The sequence below is a fragment of the Equus asinus genome, chromosome 4 (assembly GCF_041296235.1).
Source record: "Equus asinus isolate D_3611 breed Donkey chromosome 4, EquAss-T2T_v2, whole genome shotgun sequence".
NCBI classification, from domain to species: Eukaryota; Metazoa; Chordata; class Mammalia; order Perissodactyla; family Equidae; genus Equus; species Equus asinus.
The window spans coordinates 119,651,642-119,667,504 of NC_091793.1; the positions used below are offsets into that span (position 1 = coordinate 119,651,642).

Genomic DNA, 15,863 nt, shown 5'->3' on the forward strand with positions numbered 1-15,863 from the left:
AGAATCAGAACCTAGCATAGAAAGAGATCTTTGCATTCATTTCCAGTTTTCTCCCTTCACAGATGAGGAAGCGTTTTCCCCTCTAACATTTGCTGTTGCTTGACAGCAGTCGTTCTCCAGCATCTTTCTGAGGGATGTGATGTTCACTTTGATATCAGTGCCTTACTGGGGGGAGGGGCAAGGAAGTGTCCATGCAGGGAGTTCCCAGAGGATGGCAGAGAGAGAGCGGTTGTAAATCTTGACTGCTTTACTGTTCCAAAATACTTGAAAGCGCCTTTGATCATCCTAAGGACCTGTGAGATGGAAGTTTCGATCTTTATTTTGCAGTTAAGAAAACTGAGATAAGTATCACAGATAACTCAGGTATTATCTGAAACCATTTAGCCAGTAAGTGGCATAAATAAGACTTGAATTCGGGTCTCTGTACAAACCTGCTGCTTTTGACTATACCATACAACTTGGTGAAGTTCAGACTGAGTGATAGGGTCAGACATTGGACAAGAACTCAAGTCATCTGATATACAGCCCCATACTACTTTAGAAAAATAATTCTTTCCTTTGAATTTTTTTGAGATGCCATTAAGAATTAGAATTATAATTTGTAAAGCTCCAGTTTTGATTTTTTTTTTTAATAAATTTTTTTTAATTTTTTTCCTTTTTCTCCCCAAGGCCCCCCGGTACACAGTTGCATATTCTTCGTTTTGGGTCCTTCTCGGCATGGCACGTGGGACTCGGCCTCGGTGTGGCACGTTGAGCAGTGCCATGTCTGCACCCGGGACTCGAACCAACGAAACACTGGGCCGTCTGCAGCGGAGCGCGCGAACTTAACCACTCGGTCACAGGGCCAGCCCCTTGATTATTTTTTTTTTAAACTGCTATACAGGGGCTGGCCCCATGGCCTAGTGGTTAAGTTTGGTGCACTCCACTTCAGCAGCCCGGGCAGGGACCTACACCACTCAGGGGCAGCCATGTTGAGGCTGTGACCCATGTACAAAATAGAGGAAGATTGGCACAGATGTCAGCTCAGGGCAAATCTTCCTCAGCGAAAAAAACCAAAAAGCAAAAATTGCTGTACAGCTCTCTTTAAACCTTGGAGGAAGGGCTGAGTTAGAACATTCCAAATATTGCTACTCTGTAGAATGCAATACAATAGTTTGGTGCCTAGAAGATACATCTTAGTAAAGACAAAATGACAGATGTTAGAAAACAAAGTAGGTGCCTGCCATGGCAGCAGGATATTGATTCAAAAGGGTATAGTCTTTGTTTTATTAAAACATTTTTGAAATGAAGTAACTCAATTGTGTGCGTTACTCTAAAGCTGTTTACGTACAGCTTTAAACCTCAAAACACTGAAACCAAGCAATTTTATTAATTTGGTTTAGTGGTGGTTTTTTTGTAATTTTTCTTATGAAAAGTCTCAAGCTTACCCAAAGATTAGAGAAAATGGTATAATGAATGCTCATTACCCATCACTCAATTCAGTTATCAATATTTAGCTATAGTTAATTTGGTAGAAGGAAACCTGTAGCAAATGATCAGAATTCCACTGAAGATTTAAAACCATTGAGCAGGGAAAATCCTGCCACAGAAGTCTAAGTTCTGTGTTTGCGTCATAGTTTTCCCTGGTGCACCCCATTTTGAATTTGACTACTTCCCTTTGACAACTGTGACCCATAATAAAACATAATGAGCTATGAAATTTAAACTATTATCAACAGCAGGTCTGTTTCTGTCTTCAGTAAGTGATTGATGATTTTGCTCAGTGGGAGGAAGGATCCTGACTTCAGTAGTTTTATTAGTAAAATATGACTCTCCCAGCTTATTTTTTTAAGGGCCTTTTTCTTTCAATTACTTATGGAGTATGTAGTGAAAGGAGAGAGGGAGTAGATTTCTTTTTCTTGTCATAGAGTAGCATCTTGAAGGATGGTGTACTGAGGTTACATATTCACTAAAGTCATGTTATTTTGTGACTAATTTTATAACCCTAAGGCATAGAATAGGTGATAATTCTACATTTTAAAGTGAGAGATTATAATTTGGAGTATCATAATACTGTGCCTAAGCTGAGATTCCTAGAATATAATTAAAGTGAGATTTGGATTTCAGTTATACTTTCTTGGTCTGTGTGATATTTACTTCACAGAAAACTCTTTGAAGTAGGGTAGGCCTGAATAGAGACTAATAATAGACCTTTTGTTGAATATAAAAAGAAAATGCATTTTGTTTCTTTGCACACAAAACAATGGTTTTCCTGTTGAACTTACGTCTGCTGCTTTGAAGAATATTATAATTTTTCAATAATAACAAAGAATACTAGAAACTATTTTCTGTGTGATTTATAGGTGATGGTTTTAAATAACCAGTGTGCTTTCAGTTTTAAAAAGATGCATAAACTTGGATTCATGAAACTGTGTGGGACAAATATCACAAATCAGAGCAAATTTTAAATTGGGTAATAATATCATTAACCTTTGAGCTTGTTTTATGTTCATCATTCCACTCATTCCTCTGGAATACTTCTGGTTCTTAAATGGATTCGTAACTCAAAACTACCTAAAACCTGTTTGCTATTTGCTGTCTGATTTGTTCAATGTTGAAAACCCGTGTGTTTGACTAGTTTGCTCACTTTACTTGGGTGTCATTTATTATTTTAAGTACTAATCATTACAGGGTAAAGTGTTGGGAATTAGTATTAGCCAATACTTAATCTTAATATAGACTTAGTTATGTTAAAATAGATGGAGTATTTGGGGGGGTTGGGTGTAGGAATAAGGAATCTGAAAATTCCTAAATTATATCATTGTGCAGATGGGGGAAAAAAAGAGCATATAAAGATAACTTTTGTGGGTTTGATACCTTCTTTGAACATAGTTTTCAGGGAGGATTTATGTTTAAGATTTTCAACAATTTAGTTCTGTGATGAAACCTGCTTTTTCACTTATAACTCCCAAGTTATATCTTAAAAGAACATTTATGTCAGGACAAAGCAGTCTTACACATGAGTGGTTTCTGATACCTGAAAATTTGTGGGGTTTTATCAAACTTTGCAATGGGAGCATGATATGCCATTTTTCAGAGATGCAGGACTTGTAATCGCCTTGACTGTGCGTCGGTCTGCCACAGTGAGTGTGCAGGCGTTTCTCCTGGGATTGACCTCACACTTGGAAGTTTAACAACGTTTAGAGAACTTTTTCTTATGGATCTATTTTTCATTTAATGGTGACTGTTTTTTAAGGAAGAAGTTTATACAAGTAGTCATTTTTCTTTGCTAGTTACAAACTTGCAGTCCTATTGTTAATTGGAAAATAGATCATAAGATTAAGATGTGGGACATTCTTAACAATTTTGAGATAAGATGTCTTGCATTTTTTAAATATATAAAGCTTTGGTACCTTTTTTGTTAAGTTGATTTGTTTCGTAAATGATTGTCAAGAGGTATTCTTTGCCATAGATCCTTTAAGTTTTGACTACTTAAAACTATTCTTTAGGTTCAGAGTACGGAGGGAGAAGTTCCTCATGTTCCAGCCACTTACCAGCTGGGTCTTAGCAAGTCAAAAAGAGGTAAGTAGACCCATACCCACTAGTTCCCCAGCACATTACCAAAATGTCGTCAGTTGATTTGGAAAAGGGGTTTTTATCTGTCAGTGTTTGTAGCACCTGTAAGTGTAAAAAGAAGACTAAGAACACAGGTTTGCAGGCTTCATTATGGTTTAGTTATAGAATTTTTTTATATCTTCTTGAAAGCATGTGCTCATAAGTCATTGTAATTTTTGCTTATCCTGTTATCATCTTGTTACACAATTCCATGTACTCTAAATATTTTGAAGTTCTGCTTAAGGGATGTAGGGAAGTGATAGTGCAACAGGTCAGGGCTACTTTCTACATGGTTGTGATTGAGATGTGTGCTTGTATTGCCCATCTCTGGGTTTTCATTATTTAAATCTGGCTCCTAGGTATAATATGTGAATATGCCTCTGGCAGAAGAAAACACCAATCTCTCAGCAGTAGTTAAAGCTAGTTAAATTAAATTCAAACTATGGATCAAAGGTGAGTGGCTGTAGGTAGCATTCTTCCTTTGAATTATTAATTATTGACCAAAATACCTTGGAATCCGTTCCTTTCACTTTTAACTTGCAATGAGAAAAACATGTCTGATCTTTAAAGTTACAAAGCTTTTGAGATTTAGAGGAGAGGAGAGAGGAAACGAAGAAGTTAAAATGACCACTGAAGGTAGGGCTGTTTATTTTTAAAACTTTACACATGCTGAACCACCCTGTTTTTTTTTTAAGCAAAAATTCATATGTATGTTCCTAGAATAGCAAATTACATGTGTGTTCTGATCTCTGAAATGACTTCATAAGAGACAATTTGCATATATTCTTTTCTTTGATTGCAATATGGTACTAAGAAACACTAGTTCCTACTCATTGGGTCACTACAGTTCTGGGCAGACACAAAAAGAACTTTACTGTTTAATTTTCTTCCCCTTGTAAGTTCATAAATATCTGTGTATGTTTCTGAGCTGTCAGGCAGAGTTGACAGCCATCAAGGGGCCTTTGCTTTAGATAGGGAGACAAAGGATACATTGGAAAAAGCAGCTTGCCCTGTGTCAAAAGGGGTAAAAACAGTATAATTACTTTAAGATCTTTCAAGAGTAAGCTTCCTGTGGTGGGAAGGACGGAATGTGGTTTATATTCACCTCTGGGTTTCTTCCTCTTACTGAAATAAGGTCTCTTATTTCTGGTGGCATAAGTAAAAATGCTAACATTTTTATGAATCATATTTTTCTAAGTTAAAAGTAAAATGGTTTTGTGTGTACATGAGAGGGAGAAAGAACAAGGTGTAGTGTTTCAGTCATTTTTGAAGGTGGCCTGTCAGGTTTGGATAATGTGATATGCAAGCATCTTAGATTAATCGTAGTTACAGAATTAGAATCACTGGTAATTTATTTACTTTACAAGTTTGGTAAAAAAAAATGCATGTAGTACATATATAAAAATACTTCACACTTTAGTAATAGGACTTTTGAAGTTACGGTGATCTTACTGTCAAATCCAGTCCTAGGATTTAAAAACTGAAGCCCACAGAGGTTTAGCAACTCGACTCCTGTCACAAGCTAACCTTCAGTAGATACTGTTGAGTGTAGTCCAATATTTTCCGTATTACAGAAGACATTTAATGTTTTCTTTAGCCTAACAGAGTGTACTGGTGTTCTCTTTTATTTCTTTATGATACTGGATAAGTAAAATTTCCAGATTTTGTTTTGTTCTCATTTCAGCGTTGGCTCTAACTTCCTAGTTTTTAATTAGAAATGATGTCTTATCTCTTCAGTTAGGACAGAGGTCTGTTTCTTTTAGTTCCACCTTTTTCTTTGGCAAACTGTGTTCTTTGTGAAATTGAAATATCTCACTAAAGAACCTCGATTGTGATTACAGTTTACAATTAGTTTCACCTACTTTCTACTTAGTTCCGGAAGCCGCCCTGTGAGATAGATAGGAGACTTAACCTGATTTGCTGAGGAGCGAAGCTGTTGCTTATAGTGGTAAAGCAGGGACTTGAACCCAGGCTCCCATGTTCTTCTACTGCCCACACCTGTTCTGAAGCCTGTGTGTACACTCTGTCCTAACCTCTGTGAGCTCAGGACTAACCAAGGAGGGGAGAACTCGGCACAAACTGTCCTCCACTGCAGAGAAAGCCTGAGCAGAGCTGCTCAGGGCGTCCTGGGCCCTCTGGCCACTGCCCTTTGCCCGACCAGATTGGCAGTTTCACTTCTAAATTCTTTAAGCTTGACTGCTTAATTTTGTTGTTGGTTTAAGAAGATAGTTATCGTCATTGACTCATTCAGCAAACATTTTTCATTGTTAGCTTGCTCTAGGTATTTGGGATACAAAGAAGAAATAAGGTTTCTACCTTCAGAACACTCACAGTCTAGTTTGTTTAAAAAAAGACATGCAAATATAATTACGGTGATAACTGCTATGACATAAGATGTTAATCGTTTTCTCAGTCAATGTAATGCATAATTAGTATCTATGGTAACAGCTTATTCCAATTTAGTTTCACAATTATTCTAATTTACCTAGGCTTATCAAGAGTATGGATCAATTCCTTATATTTTATTATGCAGGGTTTGTTTTTGTTTTTGAGGAAGATTTGCCCTGAGCTAACATCTATGCCAATCTTCCTCTCTTTTGTAAGTGGAATGCCTGCTACAGCATGGCTCAATGAGCCGCGTGTAGGTCTACACCTGGGATCCGAACCTGTGAACCCCGGGCTGGCAAAGCAGAGCACGCGAACTTAATCACTTTGCCATCAGTCTGGCCCCCAGTTTTGTTCATTTTAAAATAATATTACAGAAGTATTCTAAATTTTTAATGGGGAAAAAATTATTCCATTCCGTATTGCTCCAGGTTGAACCTGAGGCTACAGTGTAATAGTTTTCAAAGTCAGAAAGACTTTGATTTTGGACTCTTCAAACATATTAGCAAGTTCTTCCTTCCTATCCTTCAAATCTTAAATGAATGTGGATTTGGTAAACACTTTATTTAGCCTGTTGCTTTTGAGGTTCTGCAGAACTTGACTTGAAGCATCTCTCTTAGTAACTGTAACACTTGTAAAGTGTCTCCCCTGTGGCAGTTGTGGTGTGGATGGGTGTGTGACCATGCTTGCTATGTGCTCAATTGGCCTTTTCACTTACTGAAAAGAATTTTTTTTAGGTTATACTAACCAGGAATTAGAATTTTGAAGTGAAAAATGAACAGGGTTTTTATAGATTAACAATATTATGTACTGGTTGAACTTACTTGAGTTTCATGCAATTCTTATGAAATAGTTGTTTCATAAATTAGAAATGTTTGCATCATTTGGAACATCAGAGGCATTTAAGTATGTCTTTGCATACAAATTATTTAATTTATTGGCCTTAATTGTATTCTTTTCTTATTAGGAAGATAAAAGTTTTTACACACTACATTTAAACTTCTAATTTCACCTACTAAATATCTTTATATCTTTACATTATGGAAATGGTCTACTTTGGGGCTCTTTTATTAGAGCCACTGATTTTTTCAACCAGTTGTCCTCCAAGAATAAGACATTAATTGGATTTACCAAAATACATTATAATTAAAGCTTAATTAGCAACTGAACACTGAGAATTTGTGATAGCTCTGATTGTTTTTGATGAATTGAAGTTACCTCCTGTGCCTTGAAGCCACAGTTTTGCATAAGTAACACTTACTTTTCTAAGAAAGAGTCAATGCTGTGTGTCATCTATTTGTTGGGAATCATATGTCTGTAATCTTACCGTCCTCATTGAAGTCATATGTAGCAGTTTTGTATGATGGTGTTTCTTTCGGTAGATCATCTATTACGTACCGCAAGTCAGCATTCTGATAGCAGTGGTTTTGCTGAAGATTCAACAGAGTCTCTCTCCATTAATCATCTTCAGGTAAAACTTTCTATTGTAGTAGGCACTGTGATTAACTGCTTCAGTTTAGGCGATTTTTCAGTAGCTATACATTTTAAGACTGAATCTGTGTAGTCTTTATTTTTCAAATGACTGTAAGAATAAAACTTTCCAGGGATGCAGATGTTATCTAAGCATTTGGCTGCAAATTTTAGATTTCACTAATTCTTTATCTCTCTCTGACTGAATATTTAAGAACAAAAAAAACTCCCTTATTTTTGGACTACCAGAGAAGAGAGTTTATTTTAATCATTAATCTATTCTGTTATTTTTCTTATTTTTACTATCATTGTCTTTCAGTATTTTACAATAATTGTTTATTTAATAACTAACATTGAGTGTGGATCCATGGCTTGCTGAGTATTATATTACTTTTAAGGTATGGTATATTAGATAACCCAGAAGATAGGCACATCTTTATCCTCAAGGAGCTTATAGTCTGTATTTGTAGTACATAGAATGTACATGAAAGTTGTTTAAAACTTTATAAGCAAATTTTAAAGAAAATTGGAATACGAGAAAATGAGAACCCAGAAAAGAGCCTTTAGAAACGTAGCATTTAAGGGATAGACAGACAAGAGAAGTGTCTAAGGAGGCTCCGAGAGAATAATCTCGTGGGTAGAAAAACTGGGAGATGGAGGAAAAACTTTTGAAAGGAGAACTATGGCCATCAGAGTAAAAAGATGAGAATTTGGCTATTTGGAAACTGAATTGAGTGAGTAATTCTGATGGAGTAACTGAGGCAAAAGCATGATTGGAGAGTAAATTGAGGTTAAGGAAGAAAAGATCTGAATGTTGACTGTTTTTTCAAATAAGGATGATAGCTGAAGGATGATAGGTCTTTTGGTCTTTTTCATAGGGTAATGACTTAGAGAAGCTTAAGGGAGGGGACTGGAAGAGAAAAAGAACTTGATGCAGGAAAATCTGGGATGAAACTCCAGAAATACCCAAGTTCTGGAGAGGATGTGATCAAAAGCACTGGTTGGAAGGATTAGCTTTGAAAAAAGAGACATAGTTTCCTTTCAGAATGGAGAGGAGGAGAGTGGTATGGGGAAGTTTGTAGGTGTTGGGGAAGAAAGTTGAGAAATTTTTGTCCATTTTCTCTGAGTCAGTGTCATGTTGGAAAAAAAAGAGATGAGATGGGTAGTGAAAAGAGGATTTAAGGAAAATAGTAAAGGTCTAGAATAATCTTTGTGAGAAAGTGGAGGGGTTTCTGATCAGGAGCAATAAAAGCAGTCTTGAACAGCATCCGAGGCGGGAGACCCTAAAAGTATAGAAGCATCATATCAGTTTGGTATTTTGTTAATGATATTTCTCATTTGAATTCTCCATCCTTCCTCCTGTCTTCCTTTCACAGGTTCAGGAGTCCTTGCAAGCCATGGGGAGTAGTGCTGATAGTTGTGACAGTGAGACAACAGTCACATCATTTGGTGAAGACCATGTCAGACCAATAGCACAAGAATCAGAGGAGGAGTCTCCGATTCCTTTTCAGAAGGGAAGCAAGAAGGCAACATCAGTTGCTGACAAAAGAAGGTCAGATAGCCAGGATTTCCCGCAGTGTGAGACTGTTGAGAATAAAGGAAATAAACAGTCCACTGGTAGTGCAGGGGATCCTGCTACTGAAATTACTGAAACGAAAGAGGACTTGTCTCCAGCACAGCCGTTGGAACTGCAGAGGGAAGCAAGTGCTGAAAGTGATGTGGATAAAGGCAGTGAATGTGAATTTGCCCAGTATACCACGCACCATATTCTGAAATCGTTGGCGTCTATTGAAGCTAAATGCAGTGAGAAGGGCTCGGAAGATACAACTGGGCCTCCCTCTTCTGTGGACAGAGTTACTACAGCTTTGCAAAGAGCTCAGATGAAGGTGTGCAGTCTGTCTAATCAAAGAGTAGGGCGTAGCTTGATAAAGTCGAAAGATCTGTTAAAACAGAGGTACTTATTTGCAAAAGCTGGCTATCCTCTAAGAAGGTCTCAGTCCTTACCAACCACCTTATTGAACCCAGTGAAGGTTGTGTCCTCTGTCAATGTTCGGTTGTCCCCAGGAAAGGAGACCAGATGCAGTCCACCTTCCTTCACCTATAAGTACACACCTGAAGAGGAACAGAAGTTAGAAAAAGAGGTGACTGAGCCAGATGGTCAGTCTTTAGTTAAATCCACCATTTTCATCTCTCCATCATCTGTGAAGAAAGAAGAAGCCTCTCCGAGCGAGGGGAACCGGTTGGAGGAATGCCATGCTCGAAGGACTCCCACTTGCTCACTGTATGCTCCGGCGCCTATTTCCCAGTCCACCTGCTCCCTTCACTCTGTCCACTCTGAGTGGCAGGAAAGGCCCCTGTGTGAGCACACAAGAACTCTGAGCACTCACAGTGTTCCCAACATCTCGGGCGCCACCTGTAGTGCCTTCACTTCCCCTTTTGGGTGTCCCTACTCACATAGACATGCTGCCTACCCTTACCGAGCCTGCTCTGCGAACCCTCCTTCTGCCATCGAAATGCAGTTGCGAAGAGTGTTGCATGATATTAGAAACTCACTGCAGAATCTTTCACAGGTATGAGAAAAAGTATATCCTTCTTAACTTTTTTCTTTATTGATCTGTGCACCTCTTGATTCACAGAGGATCTAAGATCCAGCAGGCATGAAGCACCTCGCTTTCATTTTCTTACATGCCTAAACTTACCTGTGCCTGCGCTCCTCCTCTACTCTTCCCTCCATCTCAAAGGAAAAGCTGTAACTAATCCCGAATAAGGTTAATTTCTCTGCTCACAGTCTCCCTTCCTTCTAGAGAAGAAATTTCGCTCATTCGGTTTCTTCCCTTCTGTAGCCTCTCCTCCAGTGTCTTTGTCGGAGTCAAGTTGTCCCTGTTATTAAGAATCTTCCTCCTCAAGTACTTTCTCTCCTTCTCTCTGCCATTTGACAGTGTTCACCACCTCTTCCTTTCTAAGTTTTCCTCCCCTTGGCTTCTGTGTCACCGTGGGCCTCCTGGTTCTGCTCGTAGCTCTCTGACTAAGCTTTCCCTTCATCTACTGACTCCTGATGCTGCTCTTCTGGCACAGAATTAGTCTGCCTCCACTGGGTTCAAAGACTGCCGTTACCTCAGAGAAAAACTCAGGTAAAGTGTGAATTCAAATAAAAATCCTCTATGTGTCTTGTCACTCTAAAGTCCTCTCTGTCAGATGTTTTAGTGAGCTGGAAATAATTTCAGAAAACTTTGAGAATAAGCAAATTGTCTTTAGGTTTGCCTTTCACATTTCCTTTCTAAATCTTTCTCTGAACTACTTACGTTTAGACAATTGAGGAAATGAAGAAAATGACAGTGTAATGTAATGATCAGAGTGTTGAGCTGGGAGTCAGGAGGCCTGGAATGTATATAATGGATCTCTTATGATAATGACATAGTAGACAGCAAGCCACTTTGAAAGCAAAAATGAAAGTTGTAACTTTTTAAGTTGTATAGTAAGATATACCTTCTTTCAAATATAGATTTTTATCCTCATGACAATTGTCTCCTAATTATTTTCAGTCTAACCAGAACGTGGATGTCTGTCCTTACATGTGGAGGTTCCTCCTTACAAAACGGAGTTCTAATTAGTGAGATATCTGTCTATGAGTGAGATATTTACCCTTTCAGCTATAATTACGTGAAACTGGGGATTCTTAGGGCCCTGTCCACTGCACCCTCATTGTGCACCTCTCTCTTTCGGCCAGCTTGTTCTGCTCTAGATGTGGTCTTACTCTTGGATGTCCCATCAGTTACTCAGCTAATTAATTTTCCCACCCTCACTCCACCCTACTCAATAGACAGATGCTCTTCATGACCTGGCGTCTGCCTGTGTCTCCAGTCTCACTCCTTGTGTTTGTGTTCCAGCTGTATTGAACTGCATGCAGCCCTCTAAATTGTTGTGCGTTCCTAGGTATCCGTTTTTACTTATGCCCCCCCTTTTTTTTTTCAACTTGTAATGCCCCACTTTTGCCTTTCTTTGCCTGACGAAGCCCTGTTCATTTTTAAGACTTAGCTCAGGTATCACCACTGTTGGGAACACTCACACATCTAATCTGGATTTTGGTGTGTTTCCATCATAGCACTCCCCCACTCACCCCAATATTAAAATAATTTTTTTTAACTTTTCCGTCTTACACTATGAGAACACTTGAAGGCTGGGAATGCCTTTTCTCTTCTTTTCTCCACTATGTAAAATAGTGACATATAGTAGATGCTCAGATGTCTAAAGGATGAGTGTGACTATGGCTTGCTGCTCTCTCCAGCCAAGTCAATGCTTTCTGTAGTCTCAGTGACGTCTGCTATTGCTTCTACATTTTTGAGTTTCGTTTTTGTTTTTCTACTTTCTCAAGGCAAGAGGGAAGTCCCGCAAGACACAGATTTGAACTGTACCTGTGCTTTGCCTCTTCCTCATTCCTATACCTGACACAGAGGAGTAAAGGGAGCAGTGGGGACTGATTTATTTGGTTCCTGATTACAATATGAAGTGTTTTGTTCGTTTGTGTCTGTCTCAAAGAGAAAAATATGTAGCCCCAAATCCCACCTTTTTAACACCTTAGATAATTTGAAAGTAGTTACTTTAGCTTTGGTTTGTAACCATACTTTCACTCTTTTGAAGTACCCTATGATGAGAGGACATGACCTTGCTGCTGCTCCATATCGTACTCAGAACTCGTCTGTTCTACCTCTTTATGAAGTAAGTTCTTACTGAAATCTTTGTGTTACGAAATAATTTGTACGATTTAGAAGTATGATTTTGTTATATTGTATTTTAGAATACTTTTCAGGAGCTCCAGGTAATGAGGCGGAGCCTGAATTTGTTTAGAACACAAATGATGGATTTAGAATTGGCAATGCTGCGTCAGCAGACGATGGTTTATCATCACATGACAGAGGAGGAAAGGTAAAAGTTCGCTTTGTCTTAATGTAGCTCTAGTATTTTTCGTTCCAGAAAGCATTGTTGACCTTTTTTGTAATCTGGTTTTTAGTGTTTGGGATATTTGTGAGAGAGGGTAGAGGAAGAAAGACGAGTTCTCCTAGTGATTACTCCTATTGCAGTTGCTCTCGTGCTAGTTTATGAAACTTGGAATTTTAATACCTTCTGATTGCTTGTGAGAGAGTTGTGAATATGAATCCTCCAGACTGCTGTTTTCAAACTGTGTGCCTGTCACCATACCGATAGGTATGAAGTTGATCAGCTGCAGAGTTTGAGAAATGCAGTCCGAATGGAACTTCAGGACCTGGAACTGCAGCTGGAGGAGCGCCTGCTGGGCCTGGAGGACCAGCTGTGCGCCCAGCCCGTGCCTTCTCCCTTCCGCTCCTCAGCTCTGGTGGTACGGTGCCGTGGGGGTTGTTGTACTTTTCACTGAGGGTTTCGTTCTAGTCTTCCACATCATTTAGGACAAGTACCTTAATTTAAAAACACTCATTTTGATAGCATTAGAAGCATGCAGAATGTTTAAGAGGCCTTTCCTTCAAATCAGTTGAATGTGCAAGTTGTGATTATTTTCCTAAATATTTAGTATATTTAGAAATACATTGAAAATTTTTAATCATAATTTTTAATAGTAGAAAATAAGGAGCAACACAAAAGTTTGGGTGTTTTAAAGGAAAAATGATAGTGGGTTAATGTATGACTAATTTAGATTTTAATCACTGCATATAACTGCAAAGAGCACAAATATATATTTCACCCAGTCTTTTTTTTCCCCCTTTCTTTCCTTCAAATAAATAACCATTTATCTTAAACTTTTTCTTTATTTTGAATGCTTTTCCATTCTTTATGTTTTTTAAGGAGTCAAGCAAGATCTTTGTAAGGTCAGAAATCATGTATACAACTAAGAGACTAAAAAGAAATACCATTTCTCTTTATTTTATGCCACTTTTCATATTATAGTGTTCCCTCCCATGAAATTTGAACTTCAACAGTTGTATTATTTTTTTATTTATTTATTTTCTTGAAGAAGATTAGCCCTGACCTAACTACTGCCAATCCTCCTCTTTTGGCTGAGGAAGACCGGCCCTGAGCTAACATCCATGCCCATCTTTCTCTACTTTATATGCGGGATGCCTACCACAGCATGGTGTGCCAAGTGGTGCCATGTCCACACCCGGGATCCGAACCGGCGAACCCCGGGCCGCCAAGAAGCGGAATGTGTGAACTTAACTGGTGTGCCACCAGGCCAACAGTTGTATTATTTTTGATACTGTCTTTGCAGTTTTAGAATATATTGCTTTGAAATGTTGACATCTTGAACTTTTCTCTTTGTTACTTGAACAACATATTTGATTTTGTTAAAAATAGATGAATACACACACACGAATATATGCACGCGTATGGAGTAGAATCAGTAGAATAAGAATGCGTATGTGTAGCTAGAGACATATGTGTTATGGCATAGCATACAACATCCTATGTCAGCGATGAATATTTTTCCATAAAAAGTTTTGATCCATTATTCTGAGAGATGTGTTGGTGACAGCAGAGAATCAGAACATCATCTGTGCACCTTCTGTCACAATAACACATTTTATAGGATCCCATGATAGTTGAGGGTGACCTTTGTGACATAAAGGAATGTTTCAGGGCAATAATTAGCCAATTCATTTTATAATGAAACATTTGCAATTTGAAAAAATATACACACACACATATCTATTGTTCTTACTTTTTCAGGGAATGTGTGGCAGTAGAAGTGCTGATAACTTGTCATGCCCTTCTCCACTGAATGTACTGGAACCAGTAAGCCTCTCTCCTTTTCTATCGCTGGGGAAGGGAGTGATAGAACATTTCATAAACACACAATTTTCCTAGTCTACATGAAATGGCTTTTTTAGGCCGCTAGACAACCGGTAATTGCAGTAGTGATTTATCTGTATGGCCTAAAGGAGGTAATGCATCATAAAAAGTATTTAATTTATACTCCAGGGGAAATGTGCTTTCAGTCTGATTCTGGGTCCTTTAGGTATTTGGATCTGTAAGATGACTACTTTTTGAACAAGTCTGATTTTTTAAATATTTTAAACAAATTTGGTTCATTTGGGGGCGAAAGCATTGTAACTATTTTGATTTTCACTAGGACTCTTCCTTACAAGTAATTTGGACTCCCATGTGGTAACAAGTAAAATTCATCTAACTATATATTCTAGTTACACATTTTATGGCTTGATCTCACTATGAATTTAAGTTTTTCTTGCTGTTTTTGCAAAGGAAATTGTTTACTAAATGAGTTAATTAGAATCACGTCTTTACAAATTAAGTGATTTTTGGCAGGAATCACAGCTAGGATTTTAACCTTTTTTTAACTACCAATCTTAATTTCAAGAGAGAAGACTTACAGTTTTTCTGATCTCCAGGTCACTGAACTGATGCGAGAGCAGTCCTATCTGAAGTCTGAATTGGGCCTGGGACTGGGAGAAATGGGATTTGAAATTCCTCCAGGAGAAAGCTCAGAATCTGTTTTCTCCCAAGCAACATCAGAGTCATCTTCTGTATGTTCTGGTCCCTCTCATGCTAATAGAAGAACTGGAGTACCTTCTGGTGACTCAGTGGGCAAACCCAAGACCCATCTAGTACCGAGAAAGAAAGTATTCCGAGCATCAGTGGCCTTAACACCAACTGCTCCTTCTAGAAAAGGCTCTGTGCAGATGCCTCCAGATGTGGAAAGTTCCGAGGAAGTTGGAGCAGCTGAAGAAGCCTTAGAGGCTATAGGACCTAAATCTGAAGTGGAAGAAGGGCATAGAAAAATCCCATTAATGCCAGCTGCTGAGGAAATGCATAAAAACGTGGAGCAAGATGAGTTACAGCAAGTTATACGGGAGGTGAGTAAAATCTATGCTTAATTAGTTTATATTAGTAGATACGTATTGGAGGAGGTTTTATTTTAACATTATAAGATATTCCTTTGATTCACTGTATTCAGTAATTTTCAGAGTGCTTTTAAATTAACTCTACCATTGATCCAGCTGATGTCTATTAAGATATATTTGTAATAGCATTTCTTCAAATTTCATACTCCAGTGTGAAATAATTTTAATTCTCTGTATTTACTCTTATGAAGAAGGTATTTGTAGGGCTCAAAATAAATGTGACAAACTCTTTAGACTTCTGTTTCCACATTTGTAAGATGAGGGATTACAATTTAGATTTCTTCCAGGATTAAAAGCTGTCATTTTATAATGTCAAATGACATGAGAAAATGGTGGTGTGATTTCAATAAGTATAAAGAATTTGATCTGTTTGGTTTAGTATATGTGCTGCCGAAGTGAGCACTTGATCTGTTTGGTTTAATGAGTAGAGAAATGTGGACATTTTATGAGTTATTCAAAGATAGAAATGCAGAATGAAAAGAAGGTTTATCCTGGATGATGGCAATGTGCAAACCTGAAGCATTT

The 15,863-nt window shown here is 38.1% G+C and overlaps 1 protein-coding gene across 6 annotated transcripts in view; it reads left to right on the forward strand.

The window, feature by feature from the left end:
* ITPRID2 (ITPR interacting domain containing 2) overlaps positions 1-15,863 on the forward strand; it is a 131,142-nt gene that overhangs the window by 107,459 nt on the left and 7,820 nt on the right. For 5 of the 6 annotated variants that reach the window (XM_070508206.1, XM_070508208.1, XM_070508207.1 and 2 more), the window contains 8 exons: positions 3,489-3,561; positions 7,362-7,450; positions 8,826-10,019; positions 12,088-12,165; positions 12,245-12,372; positions 12,652-12,802; positions 14,146-14,211; positions 14,826-15,290. In XM_070508206.1, the coding sequence (XP_070364307.1) occupies positions 3,489-3,561; positions 7,362-7,450; positions 8,826-10,019; positions 12,088-12,165; positions 12,245-12,372; positions 12,652-12,802; positions 14,146-14,211; positions 14,826-15,290 (2,244 nt within the window). The remainder of the gene's footprint in view (positions 1-3,488; positions 3,562-7,361; positions 7,451-8,825; positions 10,020-12,087; positions 12,166-12,244; positions 12,373-12,651; positions 12,803-14,145; positions 14,212-14,825; positions 15,291-15,863) is intronic. The other variant, XM_014834060.3, reaches the window with a different exon arrangement.